This window comes from Anomalospiza imberbis, chromosome 20, assembly GCF_031753505.1.
Source record: "Anomalospiza imberbis isolate Cuckoo-Finch-1a 21T00152 chromosome 20, ASM3175350v1, whole genome shotgun sequence".
In the NCBI taxonomy this organism is placed as follows: Eukaryota; Metazoa; Chordata; class Aves; order Passeriformes; family Viduidae; genus Anomalospiza; species Anomalospiza imberbis.
Window position 1 is genome coordinate 6462893 of NC_089700.1, and position 25852 is coordinate 6488744.

Genomic DNA, 25852 nt, shown 5'->3' on the forward strand with positions numbered 1-25852 from the left:
GTGGATGAGTGGAAGATGCTGTTGGTGCTCCCTGCTGGTCCTCAGTGACTCCTCTCCCACTGAGGACACGGGCAGAGGCAGGAAGGGTCACCATCACTTCTGCATACAGCACAAATCCACCCAGGGCAGCTCTGCTGGTGTTCTGCCTGTCCCCAAGACTTTTTCTCCGTGCTCCAGCAGTGTGTGCACACCCTGGACAATGGGACCAGCTGCCCTGGGAGAGCTCTGGAGCGTGCTGTGCCCCAGGGGAGGGAGCAGCTGCTCTTGGCTCAGCCCAGCCTGGCCATCAGAGCCTGCTGTGTGCAGCCACGGGGCCCTGGGCACCTGCCCTCTGTTAAACCACTGCCTCACACTGGGTGCAGCACCTGGGACTCCAGGAGGGAAGAGCTGGGGGTTTCAGCAAAGAACATTCCCAAACCAGAGAGCCCTGTAACAGTAAACACCGAGCCCTGCGTTTTCACTGAAGTTTATGAATAAAAGAGAATATTCCTAGCATGAGGAATGTATGCAAAGTGGAGCCACTTGCAAATTACTTCTGCTGGTGGGAGTTTTGGATCTGGTAAACTCAGTGTTAAGGCTGTCTTGAAGGTACAGCAGCCCAAAAGTGTATCCCCATCTCCAAATGCACCACAAATTCACTCTTCTCCCCCAAACAAATGTTTAACTGGATGTTGTGGGTCAATATTTGCCTGCCAAATTTTCAAACAGGGGGTGGTGCCGAAGGTCGCTGCTGGGAGGGGGGGCTGGACAAGAGCTGTGTGTGCCCCATGCAGAGCTGCTGGACAGGCCAAAGCAGGTGCCAGCTCCAACGTGGACATGAACAACCTCAGGTAAGGGACAAACCAAAGGATTTGATAGAAATGAGGGCTCCTGCAGTGGCCCTCTGGTAGAGAGGGGTGAATTTAGCAGAGGGTTAAAGAATGGGCACCACCAGGGAGGAAAAGGGGTATTTGGGGTTGTATGTGACTGCAGGATTTGGGGTGAAGGAAGGGGAAGAGTGAACTGGCCTCAAGTTATCTTCTGCCAGTGGGATCTCAGTCCAGCAGTTGTGGGTGAAGTAAGGACTGCTTGGAAAGTGGAAAGCAGCCCCAGGAATTAAATGCGGACACCGTGCAGGGGGCAGGGCTTTGGCATGGAGGCTTTATGAGAAGGAGAAGGTATTTTATTTCTGTCTGAAAGGGAAAAGTAGCTGGGTGAAGCGTTGGCCAGGGAATGGGTGGGGTTTTGTCCGTGACCCTGGAAGCCCTGTCCCACTCTGAAACTGGAGCACGGAGGGGGGAGAGGCGGGGTTTGCCAGCAAAGGGGGAAGATGAGTGCTGGGAAGGGGAGGACTCCCCCTTCCATGACATAATGCTGGGAAACTGCTCTGGTATTGCACTTCATACCTGCAAATTCCCTCCCAGACAGCACTTGCTGAGCACCTGCAGGTCAGTAGCCCTTCTCCCAAGAGCCTGGGGCACAGCTGAGGATGCTGTGCCTGTATCCAGGTGGTTTCCATGGGAAAGGAGCAGAAAGGCTCTTGTCTCCTTCCAGAGGCACAGTGTGTGCAGCACTGATTAGGGAAATACCATTTGCAATCCAGAGAAACCAGGGCAGCAGGGTCAGACAGGCAGGATCCAAGTGGAGCCTGGCAGTGGCTGCAGCTCCGCTGTGGGCCCCTGCTCCTCTCTGATTTCCCTGCCTTGGCACCAGACCCAGGAGCCCTGTGTTGTTTCTTTGCAGCATTGTTCATCTCCCTATTGCTTTCCACGAGCTCCTGTGCCAACCTGTTTGGCCAGGTTGATAATTTTCTCCCTGCAGACCTGAATAGGCTGAGCTCACAGCTGGAAATAACTCCTCTCTCGGCTGGTCCTTCTGTTCCAGGAAAATGGGGTTCCTCTGGGGGCTGCTCTGCCTGGCTGCGCTGCACAGCCTCCCAAGGGTAAGTTGCTACTCCAGCAAAGAGCAAGGGAGGTGTGGTGGCTCCCTGAGCCAGACCATGGGGCAAATACCACCCAGAGAAGCCCTGGAAGGCAGAGAGGTTGAGGATACTGCTGGGGGGTTCACCAGCAAGGTTTCTAATCTTCTACCCAGCTAAAATAGTTGTGGATGTTCTTATTATTAATATTTCTGTGGAAATTTTTCTCTTGGAACTTGACCTCAACTGTATTGGTGACCGTGACCTTCAGGAGTTAACAGGAGCTTTTTGAAAAGCAGGTTTTTCCTCTCCCCTCACCTTTAAATCTGGATCCCTGTCAGAACTGAGATTGCAAAACCCCACTGCTCACTCTCAAAAGGATCCATTATTTTGTGCCAGACTGGCCTGACCCCTTTCTAAACAAATCCAGTGTTTGCAATGTCTCCCAGCTGCTCCTCACTTCCACCTCCCCATGTCAGACCTCGCTGCCCCTGGTTCTGCATCCCAAAATCCTGCCTGTGCTGTTGCCTTGTGGGGACTGCTACAGCCAGGATTGCAGTGGGAGCAGGGAAGACACACTCTGGAAATTCAGAGGGACCTAACTTCGTTTCTTTGTTGTTTTGTTTTTGTTTTTTTTTTTCCCCAGCTGGCACATGCCATTGACCAGCAGCATCTCTTCCTGGACAAAGATGGGAAGCTGAGGGTAAGCACTGATGGGTTCCACCCAAGGGGGCTGAAGTTATGCTGTGGGATTTGCAGTTTTTCCTGAGAAGGGATGAGCCCGGGCAGTGCCAGTGCCATGGGAAAGTCCATCTTTCTGCAGGCTTTTCTCCCAGCTGCTGCCAATGCTGTGCTCCTTCAGGTTGGAAGCTCCACCCTAAATAACTGAGCAGAGCATGGAGTTAATATCAGTACTGGTGTGTACAGGGGCTGGCAGGTGGATGATTTAATTTCTGATTGATAAGGAAAGGTGAGGGAAACCACCAGCTGTGAGGATGACAGGGAGAAAGACCTGTTGCTGATCCAACCCATTGAGCCTGAGATGTTTCAGATCATGCAAATGTGAGGAGAGTAGTGGCAGTCCTAAAGGCTAAAGCCTAGAAGAGTGGAAAATGAGGAAATTTAGAAAGAAGGATGGAATAGAACACACAGGTCAAGAAAACACAGATGCCTGGAGGGGGAATTGAGCCAAACTGGATCAGGGCTGTGACAGCAGCAGAAGGAGCTGACCAGTGTGAGGCAGGTGGGCACTGCTAAAATGTGTGAGGGGAGGAGATGAAATCAAGGCTGAGGATAATGGATCTGTAAATGCTGAAGGCACAGGACATGTGCTGAGCTGGTGGTGGGTCTTGCCCTCAAGTTTTCCTGAGAGCAAGTGGAAGAGGAACCACTGCCAGACCCTCACTGGGCCCATTTTCAGAGGATACAAGACTTCTTTTCCAAAGCCGTTCCCTCAAATCATTATCCTCGGGGTTAAAGGGAAACTGAAGCAAAACCACCACCAGAGCAGAGCAGTGCAGCTCTGCCCAGTTTTCTCAGCCCATTTAGGTGTGCAGTGAAAGCCCTTGAAGGTGTCACTGTGCTCTTGCTTTCCCAGTGCTATCCTTGTTTCTCCCCAGGATGTGAAAAGTGCTGGAATTGCACAGTCGGATTTGCTGGGAGCCATCCCAACCCTGCCAGGGGGAGAGATGGTAGAATTTAGTTATGACAGCTTCCAGGAGAATGATGGACCCATGTCAGCATTCCCCACCACCCTGCCAGACACGAAGGATGATTGGAACTCAGGAGATGAAGCCGTAGCTGGGGCTGGGGGTTGTCGTGGGAAGAAATCACCTGGGGAAAATGCCTCTTCTGAAGAGGAAGGAGAGACTGGAGATAAAAGCTGTGAGATGACTTGGAAGAAGAGCCAGAGGCTGGCAGATGGCTTGATGAGATTCAGCATTGATCTCCTGAGAGAGGTGCAGCTGGAGTCCAAGAGAACCAACGTGATCCTGTCCCCCCTCAGCATCGCCCTCGCCTTGTCTCACCTGGCACTGGGTAATTCTGAGTGGCCAAACCCCCATTCCCTGCCCTTCCCCATTTCCTCTCCCAGAGGCACGAGCAGCCAGATGCAAATGAAATACAGTCCCTTCCACTTATCCTTGCTCCTGCAGCTTTAATTAGGCATGATTACAATTGAAGCTGCCCTCTGAGGCTCCGACTCTCAGATTTCTCCAGCCTCTTTTGTGAGGCTCTAACAAGAGGCAGCCAGAGTAACATCCCTGTTTTCTGCTCCGTGGGCATGAGACCTAACAGGAATTTGATTTTTAGGAGCAGCAAATCAAACAGAGAAGCATTTGCTGAAGGTGATGCACCTGGAGTCAGTGCCCTGCCTCCACCACATGCTGGGCACCCTTCGCAGGAGGCTCACAGAGTCCACCCTCAGCCTCGGGTCACGTCTGTACCTGCAGAAAGGTGAGAGGTGGCCCAGGGGGACCTGGACTGGTGTAGGACAAACCTCCCAGTCACAGAGAGAGTGATGGAAGCACCCTGGAGACATCAATTTTCCCTATTTCCTCCTCTTCAGGAGTGTCATATCACGCTGAGCAAACCTTTTCCATCATTCCTCCCCTTTGCCAGGGTTTGAGGTGAAAGAGAAGTTCCTGGAGGATTCAGAGAAATTCTATGGAGCAAAGCCCAAGACCCTTTCTGGGATCAGTCAGGATGACCTCGTGGCCATAAACAACTGGATAAAGGAAGCCACTCATGGGCACATTCCCTCCTTCCTCCAGCAGCTCCCTCAAAACACAGTGATGCTCCTGCTCAATGCCGTCTATTTCCACGGTGAGCTCCACAGGCCTTCCTTATTTTTTCAAGAGGAAATAGTTAGAACTCCGGTTTTCTGCAAGCCCTTTAGCTGAATAGCCTCTCTTCTCCTCGCTTCCTGCTAGGCAATCTGCTTGTTCTTGTGCATCTGCTGTTCCTCTTGCTTAGATTTCTTTACAGTAATGATTCCCAACTGCTTCACATGTGCTAAAAATGTTACTTGACAGCAGAGCCAGGACACAGCAGGTGGGACCTGCAGTATCTTTGCCTCCTGGTTCAGGATCCCAGGCAGTGGTACATCCCTGCTCATCTACTCAGTGATCTTAAAGGTCTCTTCTAACCTAAATGATGAACCAGGTAGTTTGCAGCTCTGCACACCCACCACAGAGCTCAGAGGCAGCTTCTGTGGATTTCTCTGACTACAGCGCAGTAGTCGGCCACATCTTCCTTTTTTAATTCCCTGAGGGCTGTGCACAGACCAAACACTTCCAGTGTAAATCTACAAATGTTTTACCTTGGTCTTGGAGCAGTGTTTCCCCCTCTGCAGCACAAAGGCAATACTCCCCATTTTTCAAAGCACAAACATAGTTTCTTTTATCTCCATAGCCTTCAGCAGTCTCCCACGCTGAGGCATGAGGATTAATCCGTGTTCTTTTTGTTATTCCATAGTTTCTCTCTGGATGATAAGAGTTTCCTGCTGTTAGGGCTCTTCCAGCCTTGGTACCGACTTCTCTTTGCTGTATTTTCACTTCCCTGGTCACTACTGGCCTTGTTAGAGAACTCAAGATAGGAGGAGTGTCAGCTCAGCAGTTTCTGGTTTTCTACTCAAATTTAACTTCACCACTTTCAAAATTTTTATTTTTACAGGGTTTTGGAGGAATAAGTTTAATGCAAGCTTCACTGGGCCAGATGTGTTCCACCTTGACAATGAGTTTGTGGTCCCAGTTGAGATGATGAAAGCCAACCTGTACCCCCTGAGCTGGTTTACTCTGGAGTCCCAGGATATTCAGGTAGAGATCTCTCAGGAGTACAGCAAATTTTCACTGGAATTTCCTCTTGCTGTGGTATTTTACTAACTGCAAGCATTCCCTCCAAAAAACCAAAAGTTCTTTTTAACAGGCATAGCACACAAAAATTTAATAACCATTCTTTGCCCTTGCTTCCAGCAAGAATGTTGAAACTTCACTTTTAATCTCTAGGAAAAAACCACGAAGAGATATTCCAACTAACTGGGAATTAATAGAATTTTAAAGCCCTGAGTTGAAGATAAGTGAGGAAATATGGAAAGGAATTCCCTCAGACAATGTGCTGTTGGAGTTTTTCAGAATCCAGAGTGGGGCAAGCTTGTGCATGTGGGTTTTCACTCTGCCATGTGCTCAATCTTTACCAGCCAGTGGCTAATACTAAAATCTGAAACTGTTATTCCAACAAATTCTCCTCTGGAGAAATCAGATCCCTCCTTCTCACCAGGCTGTTTTCATCTGGGAGAAAGAGTGGCCCTGTAGACCAATTAGAAAAAGACTAAATTAAAAGCATCACTTTCTGGACTTCCCTTCCTTTTCCCTGAATTCTTCTCTGGCTGGTTTTATTTCCAGGTGGCCAAGTTTCCATTTAAGAGTAACGTGAGCTTTGTGGTCATTGTACCAAACCACAACACCCGGAACACCTCTCACGTGCTGGAGAACTTCCCTTACAAACAACTGTGCAGGCTTTTCCCCAGAGAGGTGCCCACCACAGTGAAGATCCCCAAAATAAAGTTGGACTACAAGCTGGAACTCAGCCAGGTTCTCAGCAAAATGGGTAAGGCCTCTGACAGGGTTTGCACAGAACAAGAGGAGCTGATCAATCTGTTCGCTGACACCCTTGTTTCTAAAGCTGTGCCTCACAGCTTGCTCCAGAACTCCAAACTCTCCCAGCTCTTCTTCCTCTCCTCCTCCTTACTCCTTGCTTGCCTGGCACCAAATGTTTTGCTCCAACAAGATGATACTACAGAGAATTCACAGCTTCTCTTTACCAGTTCTTCCTATTGTAGCCAAGACCAACTTCCCCCGTGCGTCAATCTCGGTCTCTTACTTTGTCATTTAACTCAGTGTCCAGGACATGGAAATTGCCAACAGAGAAAACGCAGATCACAAAACCTGGAGCTGAAACAAAACACCATGTGCTGCCTTTCCAGATGAGAATAATTTAAGAGTTCGCTTTGTTTTGCAAAGAATTGCTTAAAAAAATGATCTCTGTAGAAGTGTTTCCAGCCTAGCTAGAAAAAGTCTTCAGACTTGCTGCTGCTTTTTAAGGATGACTTCAAGTTTTCACACTACTCTTCTTAAACAGGTGGAACTTTTGTTCTCTTGTCAGTTCTCCAGTCCTCCATGGTGGGCAGCACATGGAGCAACAGATCAGGGAATTGCTTTCTTCAGACAACTTTGACAAAACTCAGAGCTCGTGGCACCAACTTGGTCTCATTTCTCTGCAGGCCTCCAGGAGCTGTTCATGAGCCCAAATTTCCAGAAGATCACAGAGAAGCCTCTCTTTGTGTCCAGTGTACAGCACCAGGCCACCCTGGAGCTTAAAGAAGACGGGGTGGAAGCATCTGCTGCCACCAGTGTCATGCTGTCACGCTCAGTCTCTGTCTTCAGCCTCGACAGGCCCTTTGTCTTCATCATCTTTGAGGATGAAACAGGGATCCCACTTTTTATTGGCAGTGTCCAGAACCCCAACCCAGATGCTGTTCCCCAGATCCGAGAGCCACAGGACTCACGTGAAGCCACAGATGCCAACGAGCACCGCGTGCCCAAATAACAGAGGGCAGAGCCTGAGTGTTCTGGGACTCCTGCCTGACCCTCTGGACCAGCTGAGAGAGGCCTCCTGCCCCTCTGAGGCCACAGGGGGCAATTCCTTGCTGTTTCCCTTTACAGATCCCTAGAGACCAGTCCTGGGATAGCCCATTCCAGCCCTGATGAGCTTCTCCAGGCTGAGGCTCCCCTCTGTTGAACCTGAAAAGCTTGTTCTGCCTGGATTTCCCTTCCAGGGCTCTCAGTCATGGAAGGGAGACTTTCTTGTCCCCAGACTGTTATTAGAGTCTTCATTAAGATCTTATTAGAGTCCCCTGTAGCCTGGAATCATCATTAGCATCTGGCAGCTTGGACATCAGCCAGGGCTGTATTAATGTGGCTCTTCCTTCCGCAGTTCCCGGGAACACGAATCCCTCAGTGTTCCTCTGAAAACCATCTGTGCCCACCTAGACAATGACCTCCAGAGCAACTGGACTAGAAACCAGTTGGCTTCTCTAGGATGAGTCACAGCCACTTCCAGGCATGGGTTCTTTTCAAAGATTCCCTTTCCCCACTCCTTGGCTATTTGGATCTGATGTAGGAGGCTCTGGAGTAGGAAACCCCTCCCTTTGAATCCTTCTCTCCAGCCCTTCCTCTAGAGGCTGGGTAATGCTAGATTTTTCAAGGCATATTTTATAAAGTGTTTTTTAGTAATTTTTATGTTGGCAGAATAATAAAGAATAAAGCAGAATATATTTGCTGAAGGTGTCGCATTGAAGGACCTAACACAGAAAGGAAAAAGGCACAGAAATTTAGTAATTGCAAAGATTGGGAGGAAAAAAATCTGGGCATGACACAAGAAAAGAAAGGGGGGGCTGTGGCAAAGGATCTGCTTTTTGCTACACCTTGTCACAGGGAACAACAGGGGCGGTGAGGTGAAAAGGCAAATCTCTAAAGACTCTCCAAGGACCGAGTCCAACAAGTTTTGAACATCTCCCCTGGCAAGTGTGCAGGGGATAGATGCTCTCTGGGTCAGAGCTGGCTTTGTGAGATGGCAGAATTCCCTGAATTAGGGCATGAGCTCAGGGTCAGGAGGGTGTTTGGCCTGTGAGCAGAAATGCAGGGATAAGCAAAGATGTAATTGCCCTTAACCTTTCTCTTGGGTAAAACCTGACATGTGCTGGGATCTGCTCAGAGGGTCAAAGGTGCTGATCTGGCATCTGTTACCTGTGATTTGTTCTTCACTGGGATACTCCTGGCTCCACAGTATTGATGCTGTGGATGGCTGGGACAGCTTCCAGGGAAAGGAGGAATGATTTTGACACCTGTAGCTGAATGTCACTGCTTTTGTTTTGGCAAAAGACAGTGTCCTGTTATAGCTTCCCTCTGGCCTGAGGTGGGTCCTGGTTCCAGTGCAGCAGTGCCCTAAAAGCCCATGGGGCCCTGGCACAGATTGTCCAGAGAAGCTGCCCCATCCCTGGAAATGTCCAGGGATAGCTTGGACAAGGCTTGGACCAACCTGGGATAGTAGAAAGTGTCCCTGGCCATGGCAGGGGAGTCAGAACAAGATGATCTTTAAGGTTCCTTCCAGACCAAAGCATTTTACAATTCCATCAAGGAATTTTGGGGTCCCTCCACCCAACAAAGCCATCCTACCACTTAAAAATACAGGCCTAACTCATGAGTACTTCTGTACAAAACAACTCCTGTCTGTAGTAATTTCTGCTTCCAAACCCCCTCAGCTCCCGGGTAGAAAGGATGGTGCTCTGCTCTTGCAGAGCAGCAGTTAGAGAGCCCAAGGGCCGTCCTTCTGGCAGTGTTTTCCTCTCTTGGGAAGGCTGCCTTCCTTCAAAGGAAGGAGCAGAATGCTTCTGGGAGCCTCCGTCCCTGAATAGTCTGCACCATCTGCTGGCATAAGAGCAGGACTGACTCACTAACCATGAATTTCGGGGATGCAGGCGACTTTGGGGAATAAAAAATCCTGGCTCCAACCTCCAATTATGCATTTCTTCCAGTCTAAAAGGGGAAGAATGGCCGAAGATAATGCCTACCCCTCTAACCAATGTAATGACACAAACCCTTCAGAAAGAGGCTGTAATTACAGAGCCCTGCAATTTTAACAAGTAAACCCACAGGAATTCAGCCTTTCTTACTAGAGGGCACAGCTGTAGCCCACAGGGAACATTTTAGCTTATTTATTTATACAGATTCATTCCTAGCATTCAGAAATACCATTCCATGCCTTAGGTAAGTCTTCTTTGGCTCCTGTAACCTCCCTGAATGCCACTGCGTTGCACTGCAACCACTGCAAAATTTGAAGCTCAAGTTTTCCTTTTCACACCTCTGCCCTCCAGCTCCCGCTTTTATAAAGTTTTTTCCCTTGTTCTCAGTTTCCCGAACAGCTTGGTTCTTATTTCCTATTTTCTGTCTTGCTGCCATCACTCCTCCTCCAAGCTATTCTTGTCAAACTATTAATTTCATCTTATTTGACAGTACAGCAGCCCTTCACGACTGTGCTTCGCTCAACAAATTATCAGTTACACCAACCATAAGACTCTTTTTCACTCCACTGACTTTCCAGAAGAGGCAGTTTGTAAAATGCAAAGTAATATTAATGTTTCTGCTCAGGAGTTTCCACTTTGCATTGCTAAAGCTTTCATTTTGACGGAGCTGTATTCTGAAAAGACATGACTAGCACAGGGTGTCTGCTCTATCCATCTGCACCACTGGCTCAGAATATCAAGTAAGTCCCAGCTTCTTTCATATTAGATGTATCTTTTTCCTTACCTAGAGCAAATTCATATCACCACTACTTCCACTGTAGAGGTGAACCCTGTCAGAGAGCATGCTGGGACCAAACCAGAACAACAGCAAAATGTTTGTACTGATTTTGTTAGATGAGTTTAATGCACCATTTCAGGGATATCCTTCACCTACAGGAATAAAGCTGGCTTTGGTCTGTAATAACATTCTCTGAAACTACCACTCTGATTTAAACGGTTTTAAAACCAAACCTGTATTTAAACAGATGGATTTTCTTCTGAAGATAGAGACAAGACATAAAACCTTCTCAAGTGGTCCTTCCATAAAGGGCATTTTAACACCACAAACAAGGAATCACAAAGAGATGAAAACCACCAGAAAACATCTCCACAGCCAACACCATCATTCCTGGGCTGAGAATGGAAGAACAACAAGTACAGTCTTTTCCCTGCAGATGATTTTGCACAGAACAAGCTGAGAAGCAGCTGAAAGCAGAGCTGCTACTCCTCTTGTTAGGAGGAGTGGCCTTTGAAGCAGTGACTAATCACAGGGCACACCTGATCTGCTCTCCTGGCTTGCAAAACCAGCAGCTAGTGCCTCTCTGAGCCCATCCTTTCCCCTTTGCTGAGGGACTGGATGAGCTCAGTTCTCACCCGGGAGGAGCTCCTTGTTACCTGCTGGCAGCGAGCCCAAAGAGGTGTCCCAGACTGAGGGCCCTGACATCACTGCAGCATTTCCAAACAGAAAAACAGCTGGATCTGGTTAGCTACGTGTCCAGTTAGCCAGTATCCTGCTCCTTCCAGTAACCATGGCTGAGGAAAAAAAAGAATGGCAAGGGTCAAGGAAAACCCACTGGTCCCTGGCTGTATTGCCCAGCTGGCCAATGGTAGGCTTCAGGGGACCTTTCTTCCACTAATGTGGTTTGGCTTGGGTTTTTTACCTCAAGTCTATATTTATCTTTCATCTTCTGCAATATCTAGTTATAATGAGTTTTACAGTTTAATACTTGTTTAAAAATACACTCCCTTGATTTACATGTGCACGGGTGGGTGCTCCCCTTGAGCCTTCTGTGGAAAGTAATACTGGAACTCCTCTGTCCCTTTCCTTTCTCCATATAATTTATCATTCTGAAAGCTTCTACAAGATTCTCTTAATTCATCTTCTTTTTTAACAAGTCCTTGGCTTTCCAGCCTCTCTTTTCAGCCAAAAACTTTAAGCCAGTTAATGATTTCTTGTTAACTAGTAACTATCACTGGATACAAGCAGTTCCCAGCATCTTAACTGCCCCAAACAACAGAATCCTGTTTCCACAGTCTCTCCATTAAATCTTGGACATAAATCTATAAATCCATTAAACACTACTGCATTAACCATACCTCTGAGACAGAAGGAATTCCCTGACGTGACCTATGGCAGAACTGCAGGGATAAAAGACTTGCTCAAAGAGGGCAGGGATTGTTTGCCTTTCCTACCTGTGCTTTACCCACCAGGCTGCCCTTAGCACGGGGAGTTGTTTTGGGGTGAAAAAAGGGTTGAAAAATTAGTGCAATTCAGGGCGAGGGTGGCAGGGGCAGAAAATGGGAGCAGAGCACTTTAAGAGAGCCCTGCGAAGCTGTAACCTGAAGCCTGCCGAAGGCTGGGCTGGGGGAAGCAGCAAAAAGCAGATGTGGCTGCACCAAACCCGCACTGTCCTCCACTCCAACCGCTGGGAGCCCTGACAGCAGTGGCCGAGGAGCCCCAGGTAAGGGACAGCTCAGGGACAGCTCACCTGTGCCACTGCCGGCGGCCAGGGGAGCACAGGGCAGGGGCTGAGGCTGGGCAGCTCTCAGAGGACCTGGGAAATGGGAAGAATGGTTCTTCTGCAGGTGGGATTCCCACCAAGAGACCTCACCAAGGATCGGGACCCACCAGCATCAGTTTTGCCCCCGGGGCTGAGCTGTGCTCGGGAACTGGGGTGGGTTTTCTGCCTTTCAAGCATCTGCCTTGCAGCTGGGAACATGTTCTTTGTCTGTGATGGTGTGACAGTCAAATCCTCTGGAGCTGGTGGCTGCAGGATGCTCCAGGAGCTGTGGAACAAGCAGAGTGAGCAGTCTGAACTCATGGGTCCTGTTTCACAGCACCTCTAAAGTCAGAAGTGTGTATAAATGATGTGAGAGACTTGTACCACTGTAGGTGGAAAGTAAAATATTTCCTTTGCACCTGCAGGCCTTCACAATTCGACAACTCCCAGACACAAAGTTCTTTCTCAGCTCATTTCTCGAGGCTTTCTTCCTGTACCTTTTGACTGTAACATCACTCACTGTTGTTCCTCCTCTTCTCCTTCAAGGCAGCCACAGATTTTAATATCATGCCTGAAACCATCCCACCTCCAATCCAACCAAATTCTTTTCTCTGCATTTCTGGCTGTGTGCTAAGAGAAATACAAATAGAATCCAGATGTTCAGGCCAATTCAAACGCAAAAGGCTTTGTCTTTTTAAAATGGAAATTGCTTTTTGGCGAAGTCTGAGAAATATGAAGCTGGTGACAGTACTGGCAAAAACAATACAATCTGCAAAACCGATCTCTGCTCCCATGCTCCCAGGAGCTCAGTGTAGCTGGAAGCAGAGGTTGTGTTGAGATTATTTTCTTTTTCTTCAGAGAAAAGGTTATGCTCCATGGAAAAGCTTCATCTCTAAGCTAGACTGGGCCAAACCTCTTCTTCTCAACATGCAGGAGTGCAGCTTGGCACAGGCATCCTCACAGAGCCCTTGCTTAGCCTGTTTGACTTAGACTCATGCAGGACTTCTGGCATCTCTCTTCCAGCGTGGTGCCTGTGCACTGTAAATCTCTGGAATGATAGGAGCAATCCCAGCATCATATCCACTGTCACACCACCAGATACACCAGATAGTAAATCCTCTTGATCCACATCTTCTGCACCAGAAACCTCACCCATTCTGCAGCTGGGATGGCAGCAGGTTGAAGGATGCAAGCGCATGGTGGGGAAAGAGGGTACCACTTCTGTGTTACACTGGCTAAATACAGATGAGAGCTTAAAACCTCCCCTGTGATGCTTTTTTCTCCAAGGGAAAGCTGCCTCCAGAAGAAAAGGCAGGGAAGAGAAACAGCAAACTACCTCTCACTGTGCCTGAACGGGGTCTTGAGCTGGGGCTGTTGTCGCCACATGTATTTCTAGCAGCAGGCATGTTTTCTTTGTAGCTGAATTTAATCTGAAACACATGTTCTTCCTCTGATTTCTCTAGTTGCCTGGATGACAGGGGTTAGTTAAATACAACCCTCTTCCTTTAATTTCTGGGAATCTATCTAAACATTGCTTCAGACCAGCCTCAGTGGCGTCCGTTCTTGGGGGCAGGCAGCTTCAGTAGCTCTGGTTTACCCACAGCAAAGCCCTGGGTTACTCAGTGCCCTTCTGGACAGACAGATCTGTCTGGAAGGGCCACTCATCCCAGGACTGGAGTGATGAGAAGTGGATTCCACAGAAGGAACAGCTTTGGGGAGTTTGGTGGTTTTCTCCCACCTCCATTAAAAATGTCGAATAAGCCAAGCTCTGCCTTTCACTTCTCCAGGTTTCCTTACTGTCTTTTAAGAAAGCTTTTCTATTTTACTTCATCAGATTGCAAATAAGAAGCAATGAGTGGACACAGGTACATGTAGACACAAGAAACAGCAAACTACTGCCTGAGGCAGGTAATTTGTATATCAAAGCAGTAACCAGTCACTGTTGCCTTCTGCCCCATTCAACAATATGGATTTGGTACTTTTTATAAATGAAGTCTTGAATTTTTCTGAAGCCTAAGACTCAGAAGTAATGATTTGGTGCTTTTCTGGACCTTGGCTCTCAATAACTGCCAGCATCAGTGTGGTTTGGGCCACACACATCTGCTTTTGTGCTCAGGCACACCCACACCATGTGCTTGCCCAATTTTAAAGTCACTGGGGCCAGTCTGGCTGAATACTTCCAACTAGAGAAGGAAACCTGGCTCACATCAGGTGTGTGTTTCACAACTGGAAGGACAAGCAGCAGCATCTGTCACTGCAGCTCCTGTCACAGCCAGGTACACTGAATAGTTGTGTAGAGATGTGTTTATGTGATTGCTCAAACTCTCTCTGTCATATTCTTACTCTGTAGGTCCAGGCATGCAGATTCCAGTGGTTCTCCTTTTCCTGGGTCTCTTAACTGTCCCAAGCAGAACCCAGAACTCAGCTACTGAGCAGGTGAGTGGGAGACAATATGCAGAGAGCAAGGGGAAGAGGTGTGGAGCAGGTAATTCAATTTTAGAGATTCTTACTGAAGGATTAAGCACTACCCTCCTAAATTACTGGGCTTTTATTTAGCAACGTAATGAGACTAACTCCTGCTTTACCTGGATAAAACCACAGTAGTTACATCAGGGGATGACCAGGAGGCAGTATTTCAAACTCAGTGCTGCCTTTGGCATTAAAGTAACTGTTCCTACACTCTCTATAAGATTAAGTCAATACTTCTGTAGGTCATAGAAGAATACCTGTAGTTGTTTGCCTATGAAGTGTTTACCACACCTACAAGTCTAACCAAAGCACTCCTTGGACCTGCCAGAACTCTGCCACAGCTGATGGAGCCAATGCTGGTGAGGAAGAGGAAGATCCATTCTACAAGAGCCCTGTGAACAAGCTGGCAGCTGCAGTCTCCAACTTTGGCTACGACCTGTACCGCCAGCAGTCCAGCCGGACAGCCACGGCCAATGTGCTGCTGTCTCCCTTCAGCCTGGCTACTGCACTTTCTGGTCTCTCACTTGGTGAGTTCTTTGCCCCATTTCCACACTCACCCTCAGGTTTGGCAGCCCTTCCCTCATGTTTTCCTGGTCGTTGGCAGGGGCTGGAGAACGAACTGAGGATGTGATTTCTCGCGCCCTCTTCTACGACCTGCTCAACAAGGCTGAGGTCCACGACACCTACAAGGACCTCCTGAGCAGTGTGACTGGGCCAGAGAAGAGCATGAAAAGTGCTTCCCGGATCATCTTGGAGAAAAGTAAAAGTCCTTCTTCCCCTCTATAAAATTTTACCTAAAAAGCTGTCAGCAGTAGTTATTTTGGTGTGACTATATATATAAAAACACACTGAGTAACACAGCACTAACAGCTCTGGCTCTGGCATCCTGCTGAGCCAGGGTGCAGACAGGGCATGGAATGCTCTTGCTGCTCCAGAAACAAGCCTGGAAAGTTTGTGTGCACTTAAATCAAAGACCAGACATGCACATAAAGACATTGGTGACAGAACAGTTAACTCACAGAAGACCTAAGAGAAACTTGCTGATAATTTTGCCTTCACTCCAGGCTGTCTGGCAGGTGTTGCTGGCTTCCAGGAACCACAGATTACATTTTCTATTTGTGATAACACTCAGCCATATTCCTTTGTTTAATTCCTTGCAGAGCTATTTGAAATGTCTGCTTCTGGCATGCAATAAACATCTGCTGAGAATGCTAAGAGCTATCTTTTGGAACCTGCTGGTTCCAAGAATCCAATAGGTTGAGTAAGCTGTACTCAGAAAGCAGGCTGGGAAAAGAAGAAAGGCTAGTGTAGGAATGGCTGTGTCCAAGCCTTCAGTTCTTATCTCCTTTTTTCAGTTTTCAGAAGAGAGTTATCCCATGCTTCAGCATGGGTGGCTGTAGGATTTGGATCACTTTCCTTAATGTGCTTTCAGATATTTCTCTTCAAAGCAGGTTTCTGGAGACAAACAGGCACAGATATTTTATAAGAGACCTGCTGCTGGGCTTTGGATTGCCACCTGCTGCCTTGAGATTGTTTGGATAAAGGAGCTAGCTGCAGTATCCATGTTTTTATTCCCCAGGACTCAGGGCAAGGCCTGGATTTCACAGCCAGCTCGAGAAGTCCTACAAGATGCGACCAAGGGCACTGAGTGGCAACACCCAGCTGGACCTCCAAGAAATCAACACCTGGGTCCGACAGCAGACAAAGGGAAGGATCATGAGGTTCATGAAGGACATGCCCACAGATGTCAGCATTCTCCTTGCTGGGGCTGCTTTCTTCAAGGGTAAGAATGTTGGGTGCTTGGACACAGAAAAAATCCATTAAGCACGTGTTAGAGGAGATGTGAAGGAACGCTCTCCCAATAAAGCAAACAGGCTGTCAAACAGAGCGTGTAACAAGAAAGTGTTTGAGAATGTTTAGTAAAGAAGGAAAAAGAAAGCACACTACCTGAACAAACATAGTCCTGAGGGAGGAATTATTACTCTTGGGAAGCTGAATCTTGACCTGTTTGCAGTAAGAATCAGAGAGGGAAGTTTAAGCTCAAAAAACTCCAGAGACAGGATATTACCATTTAGGGAAGGAACAGCTTAGAGTGTTCTGAGCCTTCTTACCACTGTAGAAGGAACAATTTGATACTAGAGAGCTGTTCTTAAACATGCTGTAAGCCAGTGTCCTGGAGAATTATTGCTTAGAGACAAGGAGCAAAATAAAGGGTGGGGAGAGAAGCACTTTATATCCATTGACACAACTGTTACCCTTTAAAATAGTTTTGTAATTACATAAGTAGACATCAACTTGCCAATGGCTACTCCACCCATACACTGGCTTGATTATTTATTTGCCATTTAGCCAATTCTCAGATGAAAAGGAGGGGCCAAGGATGGCAGTAAATCAGTAGCTCCAATCAGTCTATTTCTATCCCTGTTATGCCTCAACTCCTTAGTGCATAAATACTGTATATTAAAGCACAAGATTATTCAGCCACAGGCATAAGCCTGGTTTCATATGCTATTATTCCAGAAAAATCCTCCGTTTTCTCTCTTATAAAACAGGGACATGGAAAACCAAGTTTGACACCAAGAAGACAGCCCTGAATGACTTCCACCTGGACGAGGACAGGACTGTGAAGGTGTCCATGATGTCAGACCCCAAAGCTATCCTGAGATATGGTTTTGACTCAGAACTCAACTGCAAGGTCAGAAAGCAAATATTGCCTAAGATCTCCTAAACCTACTGAGAAGCAGGTTCAGCTACACCTACCTGTTAACCCATTCCAGTCTTGCTCCTCCCATCAGCTACTTTTGCAATCCCTATTTTGAAAGGCAGTGTGTTGACTCTTAGGATATCCTGCTTCTACCCAGGCTATGTCACAAGCAATCCAAAATTTAAATTATGCCCAGGTCCTACCAGCCTGTATTGCTTGACCTAAAGTTGGGCAAGAAGGGCAGGGCACACCTCTCAAAACTTTTCCATCTCTACCTCTTTCAACCAATCTTTCCCTGGAGCATGAGTTCAAAGGTGTTCAAGTGAGAATTCCCCAAAGCAATGCTGCAGGATTCAGCAGGTGAGAGAGCACTTCCACAGCAGGAAGAGTGCAGCAAGGATGGATGAAAGCCTGGGGAGAAGCCAGAAGTGTCAGGAAACATCATGTCAGATAAAAGCAAACAGGGAAAAAGATCAAATGTTCACTGAAAAGGTTGAGATTCCAGCCTAAGAATCAGGCCTCTGCCTGGTACAGGATGGGTAAAACTGTTTATTATTGATGTGACCCTTTCTTATCTCTCTCTATTTCTGTCTTGCAGATTGCCCAGCTGCCCCTGACAGAGGGAATCAGTGCCATGTTCTTCCTGCCCACGAAGGTGACCCAGAACATGACTCTGATTGAGGAAAGCCTCACTTCTGAGTTTGTGCACGATGTGGACAAGGAGCTGAAGACAGTCCACGCTGTGCTGAGCCTGCCCAAACTAAAGCTGAACCATGAAGAGGCACTTGGCAGCACACTAAAGGAGACAAGTATGTGCATCACACCCCCTTTGCAGGCTGCCAGGGCTCAAAGCAGTGGTCAAGTTGCTTCCTGCTCTCAGATTATGAAGCTGGTGGGTTGTTAGTGATGGTTGTGGGGATTTCACCAGCAACCAAATCACCTTCATCCAGGACTTCTCAGCTTTTTATCACATCCCTCCACCAAGCTCATGCAGTGCTGCTGAGATTGTGGGTGAAGCTCAGTACAAGCAGATGGATGCTGCTCCTCCCTGTTCCCCCAAAAAACTCTGCCCAAGCAGCTCCCTGCCCTTGTGGATCACACATAAGCAGTGCTGCTCCCCCTTCTGCAACCCTTGCCTTCAGCTAATGGAATTTTCTTTCTTTCCTCCAGGGCTCCAATCACTTTTCACATCACCTGATTTCTCCAAGATTTCTGCCAAACCTCTGAGATTATCTCATGTGCAACACAAGGCAATGCTGGAGCTTAGTGAGGATGGGGAAAGATCCACACCAAATGCTGGGGCCAATGCTGCTCGTCTGACCTTCCCCATAGAATACCACGTGGACAGACCTTTCCTTCTTGTACTGAGGGATGATACCACTGGAACCCTCCTCTTCATTGGCAAGATCCTGGATCCCAGGGGTGTTTAGATCCCTTCACAATAATCTGTAATGGTAGGGCCCAAATGGAAAGGGTGATACTGGGAGGGATACTGGCTCCCTGCTCTGCTGCACAAAGACACAACTTGCAAATCTTACGCCTTCATGCTGCAATAAAAGAGCTTTTGCTATTAATCTCAGCAAGCTCAAGTATTCTCCCTTGAAAGGTCGTCTGCCTACACTCCCCATTTCCCCAGAGGAGGAATGCAGTTCTGTGTCCTGAAAGCAAACATTATCTGGTGTATGCTGCGCTGCTCCCCATCCTGTTTTCCAACCTGACACCAGTTGTTGATTCTGAATCCCTCATCAATGACAGACCTGTGCTGGATCCCTCCAAGTTCTGCAGTGCCCCCTTTTATAGACTGTAAGTTTGCACTTCCCAGGCTGTTGCCTCACCCCTTCCAACCGTTTCCATTTGACACTGGCAAGAAGCAAAGTGCCTCACAGTATTAAAAATAGAAGGCAACGTGCTCTGGATGACTGTATGTTCATAATGCTCAGGGCACCACACAGGGGAGAGTCACACCTCACACAAAAGCAACTCAAACATTTGCTTCCAACCCACACACAGAACTTATAGAACAGCCTCTGTTCCCACCATACCACACACACACACCTCTCACGTTAGAATTGGTCATTTTATTTACAACAGGCTCACTAAAGAGCATTTCAAGACTTCATTCAAGTTGCTGTTACACATGATTTTCCAGCTTGTACTACATGACTACCTTACCACATGACACTTAGCTTTGATGAAAAATCACATTCCTTTGACAGGGAAATTAAGTCCTCTGAAGGATGTTTCTGGGAAGCTCTGACAGGCAGGCCTTCATCTCTTGTAGTTCTTGGATCTGAGCATTCTGAGGACCAAAGTGCACTGACAAAATCCCCTCTGCTCTTTGAATCGTGCTCAGAGCTTCAGAAACTGCAAATCTGAAATAGGAAGATAATAAGAACAGAGCATGCAAAAATACTCAATTCAGCTTCTTGACTTACACAATCTTTAAGTCCTCCCTAACAAAAACATAAACCTGTTCATGGCTACAGATCCCACCCTCCCTTGCCTTCCAGAAGCAGGAAAATTGTGTCTGCTTCAGCTGCAAAGGGAGGATGAGGGAGATGGAAAGGTAAGGAGATGGACAAAATGTGAAAACATTATCTTTGAGTATATAGGAACCCACTGCTTCATCACTGCAGCTCCTGCTAAAATTAATTTGGTTAAAGGGAGTCGTTGTGAGGAGATTTTCAGAAGCAGTCAGGGGATTTCCTTGCCAATAAAGCAAGAGGATTTCATTCCCTCTTTTGAGAAGATGTCAGCAACATTATACAAATGAGATATAAACACTAGGGGTAATAAGTTGACAGAATAAAACAATTGGACAGGGAATAAACTGAGCCAGGAAGAAGAAAAAGATAGGCACAAAGGAGAGAAACAGATTCCTAAAAGAGTACCTGTGCTAGACTGCCCTGTGTCCCGTGAGGCACCCTCAAGGTGCCTTGATATTGTGTCAGACACACAGGAGTGGTGCAGGGCAGGGACAGAGGATGAAACCAAACCCACCCATTGAAGAGGATTTGTGCCAGCTTGAAAAGTTCATGGCCTGTTTCTACACTCGATGGCCCATGGTGCATTTCCACAATCTCAATACTCTTCTTCAGGTGTCTGGCTGCTTCCTGCCACTTCCCTGATGGGAAAACAAGCAAAACAAAACAATGAGAAATTAATAAATACTTCCTAGAACTACTGCCACCCAAAGAATCTGACAGAATCAATCAAAATGTGGTGAATTCTGTCCATAGAACCAGGACAGGGAATCTAAAAGAACATGAGAGCACAGTATTGTTCACTGGCTGCTGGGAACACAGGTTTGGTCTTTCTGAGAGCCCTGCTGACAAAACCAGGGAAAAAAAATGAGAGGATCAGTCCAAAAAAAAGCTAGTTATGTTAAATTCAAAGTTCAGGAAACATGGGACAGTGAGAGGACAGTGCCATACCAAGAGTAGCATAGACCTGTGCCAGATGATCCTCCATCTCTCCCATCAGTAAATGCTCTGGAGACAAGAAGGTTCCAGCATCCATCTGACACTTCAGGAGCATTTTGATAGCCTGATCTATTAAAAAAAAAAAAAAAAAAGTTATAAAATTCACCCTGCCAGTGTCCAGTTTTCCATGATCCATGAAATAAAATCAATCCAATCTCATCTTTGCACAGCTGATTGGGGTTTGGTTAGGATTCAACACTGACTTCCTCTGCACCTCTGCTTATTCTACCCCAGCGTTGGCCCAACTCCCTCCAGGAAAACAAGGCCTGGGAACGCCCAACTCCAGTGTTATCCTGAAATCTTTTTATTTAATTACTTTACTATGGAACAATATGCAACTTAGCTTAACACCCAGATCAGGGGGTATAAAAAATCTAAAGCTGAAGTCCCCAGGGACACCAGGCCACATGTCACAGCACCCCAATGGCATGAGCAACACTGCCATCTCATGGTTCCTGTCCCGACCTGGGCTCCTCAGCTCCTGACCTCAGGGAACAAAGCTGAGCCTTACCAGCCTTCCCGACTCTCAGCAGGCCTAAAGCTTTCTTGATTTGTTGCTGAAGGTCCTGTAAACGGCCAGACAGGTGATCTCTGCTGGCTGAGGTTGCACAAGCTTCATTTGAACAGCAAAGTGTGTCTTCTTCCCCCTGTGGAAATCACCTTTGTGATCATTCCTCCTCACATTCAGCTCAAAGCTTACTCTCTATCAGCATTAGCTCTGGGTTATAGAGATGCTAAATTGTTCCTCACTTGTATTCATTATTCAAAGTGATTTTTTAAAATAAATTGTTATCAGCTTATTTGATTTTATAAGAAACAGTGAGATACTGTTTTGACTCAATAGGGGCTTTTGGCTTCTGAGCAGGGATCAAAGTGAGGTCTTCACCTCTTGGCTCTCCCAGACCCTTACACACCCCAGTAACCTGCACAATCATAACTATGGAGAATTACCTGCATTTGGGCCTGGCATTTGGGACAGCAGAATGAATTTCTGATGGACACCACACTCTTGACACCAGACTCTAACTCTTCAAGGCACGCCGGGCAGCGACACTCGAAGAAATACTGGCTGAGAAGCTGCTGTCTCTCAGCAACCCTCATCCTACACCAGTGAGGCCCTGCAAAGGATGGCAAGGGTAGATATCTCTCACAGGTACAGTTCTTAATATCAGAATAAATGGATTTTTGTTACAATTGAGACTAGGTATATTTTGGGGAGGACACAACTGGAGACTGAAAATCTAACAGAGGGCTTAAGGGACAAAGACTCTGGCAGCATTAGATGAGAATTATATGAGAATTATGATATAAATAGCCATCAGCATGATAAGGGGAGGTAAGTGACATCTGTGCCTTGAGACAAATACAGAACTGGGGCTTACCATAGCAATGCAAAACCTCTTGGCCACTTGAGATTGGCTGTGATGCCCTGACAGTGGCAGCTGTCCCACTGAATGACACGCTGGTATTGGGGCAGCACGAGTGGTTCAGGAGGCTGAGGACAGGGAAGAAGGCTGTTGCCAGCCTCACAGGCTTCTTATCTACAACAGCCCCATCTCCAGGCCCTGAAGACAGAGGAAAACCAAGCAGGTTGAGATTGAATGCTCACAAACCCACACAATTTCTGCAACGAGCCCCGTGACCGATCGCAGGCAGCAGCAGAAAGGTTCCTGGTATATTGCTGCAATAAATAATAGCTAAACACGCTCTGCATGTGCACCAAGGAACAGGCCAGCATGGGACAGGCCATTAAATTGTAAACAAATCATTTCCATCTGCAATTGGAGCTTTTTACAGCTGAGAATTTAATCTCTTCACTTCACACAAGAAGATGGGCAAGGAGAGGACAGTCCCGGGCTCCTCAGGACAGGGAAGAGGAGCTACTGAAGAGGGTCCAGTGGAGGCCACAGAGATGATGAGGGGTCTGGAGCATCTCTCTTATGAGGAGAGACTGAGGGAGCTGGGCTTGGTTAGTCTGGAGAAGACTGAGAAGGGATCTCATCAATACACAAACAAATACAGGTGTCAGAGAATGGTGATGGACTCTCTTCTGTGGTGCCAGGATGAGGAGTAACAGCCACAAATTAAACAAGAAGCTCCACCTCAACATAAGGAAAAACTTCTTTCCACTGAGGGTGGCAGAGCACTGGAACAGGCTGCCCAGGGAGGTCTGGAGACTTTCCAAACCCACCTGGACGTGTTCCTGTGTCACCTGCTCCAGGTGACCCTGCCTGGGCAGGGGATTTGGACTGAATCATCTTCAGAGGTTCCTTCCAACCCCAACCGTTCTGTGACAACACAGTAGGGCTTAATTTTTTTTTTTTTTAAATCTTACCCAACTCCTGCATTACAGTGATCGCTTGTGCATTACACTGCAGCTGCAACACGTGCCTCAGCATTGCTTCTGCCACAGTCTTCAGCTCTGGGGACAATCCATCTGAGGTGTTCTCACATGTCTTTGGTTTGGACTGCGGCTGAGGCAATTCCTGACTCAACACAGCAGCCTCCAGGCCAGCTGCTTGCAGCTGTTTGCATATAGCTACCACACTGAGCGTGCAGAGGAACTTGTGCTCAGGGCTGTGCTGCTCAGTGTGGGGCAAAAGGTGGAACAGAGCTTGGTAAGAGCTCTGGTACCGACCCCTGCTGTCACAACCAGGGACACCTCTGCTACCAGCTCCTGCATCTGCTGCCTCACTGAGAGGTTTGCATCTTGCCTCAGGGTTCTGAAGGCTCTTGTCCCCACGGTGGGACCACGCCACCAGCCTGCTAACCTCTGCAAATCCTGCCAGCAGGACAGTCCTCAAGGCCACGTGGCAGAAGACCCCCAGCGTGAGGAGCAGCGCTCCCAGGGAACACTCTGTCCTGTGGTACTGCTGCCATGCCATGTCTGCACAGTCCTGGCTGCAGTACTTGGCATAACTGCAGCCCTGGCAAGGCACTGAGGCCAGGAGCTGCCTCAGACAGCGGTGGCAGTAAAGATCCGCGTTGGTGGCTCCAGTGTCCCATGCTGTGTCACCATCCTGCAGAGGAAGGCTCTCCCCGGGGCACAGCACGCTCACAAAGGCCTCTTCTTTCACCAGGCTCTGTCCTGGCACAATGTCCTGGGAGGCCACCAAGTGACGTCCTCTCTCTGCATCAAAACCCAAGCTCAGGGATGAAGATGCACCTGAAATCCTGTTGTTCTCTTCCCAGATCTCTGGCTCCCCTTGAATGCCACCACGTGCTTCTCGTGCAGGCTCTGGACACCTCTCTTTCTCACCTAATTTAACCTTCAGCTGACTTAACTTTTTTAGCCGTGTCAGGTGTGTAGTCATGACCCCATCCAGAGCAATTTTACTCTCCAGCGCTCTGAGGAGATCCTGTGCATCCTGTAACCTCCCCAGGCACAGCAGACACTCAGCTTTCCGCAGCAGGACCTTGGGCAGCAGCCTGTCTGGATAGCCATGGCTTTCAGCCCTGGCAATATCTTCCAAACAAACCTAGGAACAAAGATAAGGCCTTTTAAGTGGGCTTGAAAACCAGCTTGTGCTCTTTCATTCCACCTGAGACAGTCTCATGGAAGAATTCTGTGTGCTAATCAGCAAATTCCATGTGCATAACCAACCTGCTGCCCAAATAAAGCATCCTGACACAGAAATGAAGTAGGAAGCTATGGATGCTTTAAGCACAGCTTGAGAAGCACATCTGATCTGCTGTCTCTTGTTCTAACAATCAAACACCTCAGGGGCACCCAGGACCTTGTGGGGTGGGTGCTGCCCTGGCCTCACTTACCTCAAAGTGCCCCAGGTGGAGAAGGGCAGCCGAGCGGTTGGCAAAGCACACGGACACCTCGGGGCTCCCAGGGAGCTCGTGGGATGCTGCCTGCAGAGACCAGAGAACTGCTGCTGCCTCGGGGGATCCCTCACAGGACCCTCTCAGCAGGGCCTGCAGGACCCCCTCTTTGGGGATCCCCTCACGGGAGCTGCTCCTCGCCCCTCACCCTTCAGCCATGAGGGGCTGCAGGACCCTCTCTTGGGGATCCCCTCAGGGATGTGAAGTGTTGTGGGACCCCCCATGCCACACCTACCTTGGAGTAGAGCCTCAGGGCAGCCTGGTACTGGCCCCGCTTGAATTCCCGGTTGCCCTGCTCCCGGTACCAGCTCGCGGCCTCCGGCTTCTTGTCCGTGGCTGCCCGGCGGCACAACTGCACCAGGGCTGCCTCCGCCTCCTCCTCGGTCCTGTGGGACACTGAAGGATCAGTTTGGAATTTCTGGTCCAGCCGCCCTGCTCAAGCAGGACGATCCTTGTGGCACAGGACTGTGTCCAGAGGGTTCTGGAGTATCTCCAGCGAGGGAGACTCCACACTCTCAGTCTGTGCCACGGCGTGGTCACTGCACAGGGAAGAAGTTCTTCCTCATATTCTCAGAATCACAGGACCAATTAGGTTGGAAAAGACCTCTGAGGCCATCGAGTCCAGCCTGTGACAGATGCCCAGTTTGTCAGCACTGAATGCCATGTCCAATCTTTCCTTAAACACTTCCAGGGACAGCGACTTCACCTCCTCCCTGGGCAGCCCATTCCAGCGTCTAACCACCCTCTCTCTCTGCGAAGAAATTCTTACCAGTGTCCAACCTAAACCTCCCCAAGTGAAGTTTAAGCCTATATCTTCTTGTCCTATCACCAGCAACCCGGGAGACAAGGCCGACCTCCAACCTGCTGTCGGGTAGAAAGGTGGAATTTTATCCAGATGGAATTTCCCTTTCTGCCCGTTGCCCCGTGTCCTGTTGCTCGGTTCCACCGAGCGGAGCCTCGTCCATCCTTTGACACCCTCCCTTCATTATTTATACGCGTTAAGGGATGCTCCAGTCCCCCCCTCCTCTCGCTGCCCAGCGCCGGACCCGCCCCGCCCGCGGCTCACCGGAGCAGATCGCAACCCAACCGCACTGCGTCGTGAAGCGAAGCCGCCGCCAGCCGCTCCCGCAGCGCCGGGTCCAGCGCGGCCCAGAGCCGGGCGGTGCGGCCCCGCCACTCCGCCACCGGCAGCGCCATCACCGCCACCGCGCCACCGGCAGCGCCACCGCCGCCATGGCGGCGCCCAGCAGCATCCCTGCTCGGAACACAGCGGTACTTCCGCCGTACGGCGCGGGACAGCCAATAGACGCGCCGTGCTGGCGGGTGACGCACGGCGTGGCCTGAGGCGGT

General features: G+C 48.5%; 3 protein-coding genes across 5 annotated transcripts; 2 read left to right on the forward strand and 1 right to left on the reverse strand.

Moving 5' to 3' along the window:
* Nucleotides 1–94: 94 nt before the first annotated feature.
* On the forward strand, nucleotides 95–8228 carry SERPINF2 (serpin family F member 2). Of its 2 annotated transcripts, none has more exons than XM_068210407.1 (9): nucleotides 95–830; nucleotides 1864–1921; nucleotides 2544–2600; nucleotides 3517–3934; nucleotides 4208–4351; nucleotides 4517–4720; nucleotides 5570–5712; nucleotides 6298–6502; nucleotides 7176–8228. In XM_068210407.1, exons 1-9 carry the CDS (start codon nucleotides 502–504, stop codon nucleotides 7499–7501), a joined length of 1884 nt encoding a protein of 627 aa, XP_068066508.1. In that variant the 5' UTR covers nucleotides 95–501; the 3' UTR covers nucleotides 7502–8228. The 2 variants fall into 2 exon arrangements, with proteins under 2 accessions (XP_068066508.1, XP_068066509.1); XM_068210408.1 differs by lacking the exon at nucleotides 95–830 and adding an exon at nucleotides 924–1427.
* A 6068-nt stretch (nucleotides 8229–14296) lies between these two features.
* On the forward strand, nucleotides 14297–18763 carry SERPINF1 (serpin family F member 1). Its single transcript, XM_068210412.1, has 7 exons — nucleotides 14297–14452; nucleotides 14814–15012; nucleotides 15090–15245; nucleotides 16065–16268; nucleotides 17038–17180; nucleotides 17788–17998; nucleotides 18360–18763. The coding sequence occupies exons 1-7, from the start codon at nucleotides 14375–14377 to the stop codon at nucleotides 18617–18619; spliced, it is 1251 nt and encodes a 416-aa protein (XP_068066513.1). The 5' UTR covers nucleotides 14297–14374; the 3' UTR covers nucleotides 18620–18763.
* Nucleotides 18764–19247: 484 nt separating this feature from the next.
* Nucleotides 19248–25775, reverse strand: SMYD4 (SET and MYND domain containing 4). Of its 2 annotated transcripts, XM_068210405.1 has the most exons (10): nucleotides 25569–25774; nucleotides 24738–24888; nucleotides 24443–24532; nucleotides 23007–24150; nucleotides 22054–22236; nucleotides 21623–21789; nucleotides 21183–21318; nucleotides 20624–20740; nucleotides 20190–20313; nucleotides 19248–19561 (listed from the first exon to the last, which is right to left on the reverse strand). In XM_068210405.1, the coding sequence occupies exons 1-10, from the start codon at nucleotides 25697–25699 to the stop codon at nucleotides 19411–19413; spliced, it is 2394 nt and encodes a 797-aa protein (XP_068066506.1). In that variant the 5' UTR covers nucleotides 25700–25774; the 3' UTR covers nucleotides 19248–19410. The 2 variants fall into 2 exon arrangements, with proteins under 2 accessions (XP_068066506.1, XP_068066507.1); XM_068210406.1 differs by lacking the exon at nucleotides 24443–24532 and having other exon boundaries at nucleotides 25569–25775.
* Between the last annotated feature and the right edge of the window lie 77 nt (nucleotides 25776–25852).

What these genes read in the sequence shown, in the direction of transcription:
- SMYD4 (XM_068210405.1), bottom strand. Translation starts at nt 25,699, where the DNA reads ATGGCGCTGCCGGTGGCGGAGTGGCGGGGCCGCACCGCCCGGCTCTGG. An exon ending in GCTGAGAGTCGGGAAGGCTG is followed by an intron (nt 20,741 to 21,182) that starts GTAAGGCTCAGC and finishes TTTTTTTAATAG; the next exon opens with ATCAGGCTATCAAAATGCTC. An exon ending in ACAGGTCTATGCTACTCTTG is followed by an intron (nt 20,314 to 20,623) that starts GTATGGCACTGT and finishes TTTTCCCATCAG; the next exon opens with GGAAGTGGCAGGAAGCAGCC.
- SERPINF2 (XM_068210407.1), top strand. Translation starts at nt 502, where the DNA reads ATGTATGCAAAGTGGAGCCACTTGCAAATTACTTCTGCTGGTGGGAGT. An exon ending in ACGTCTGTACCTGCAGAAAG is followed by an intron (nt 4,352 to 4,516) that starts GTGAGAGGTGGC and finishes CCCCTTTGCCAG; the next exon opens with GGTTTGAGGTGAAAGAGAAG. An exon ending in CCAGGTTCTCAGCAAAATGG is followed by an intron (nt 6,503 to 7,175) that starts GTAAGGCCTCTG and finishes ATTTCTCTGCAG; the next exon opens with GCCTCCAGGAGCTGTTCATG.
- SERPINF1 (XM_068210412.1), top strand. Translation starts at nt 14,375, where the DNA reads ATGCAGATTCCAGTGGTTCTCCTTTTCCTGGGTCTCTTAACTGTCCCA. An exon ending in CCGGATCATCTTGGAGAAAA is followed by an intron (nt 15,246 to 16,064) that starts GTAAAAGTCCTT and finishes TTTATTCCCCAG; the next exon opens with GACTCAGGGCAAGGCCTGGA. An exon ending in TGGGGCTGCTTTCTTCAAGG is followed by an intron (nt 16,269 to 17,037) that starts GTAAGAATGTTG and finishes CTTATAAAACAG; the next exon opens with GGACATGGAAAACCAAGTTT.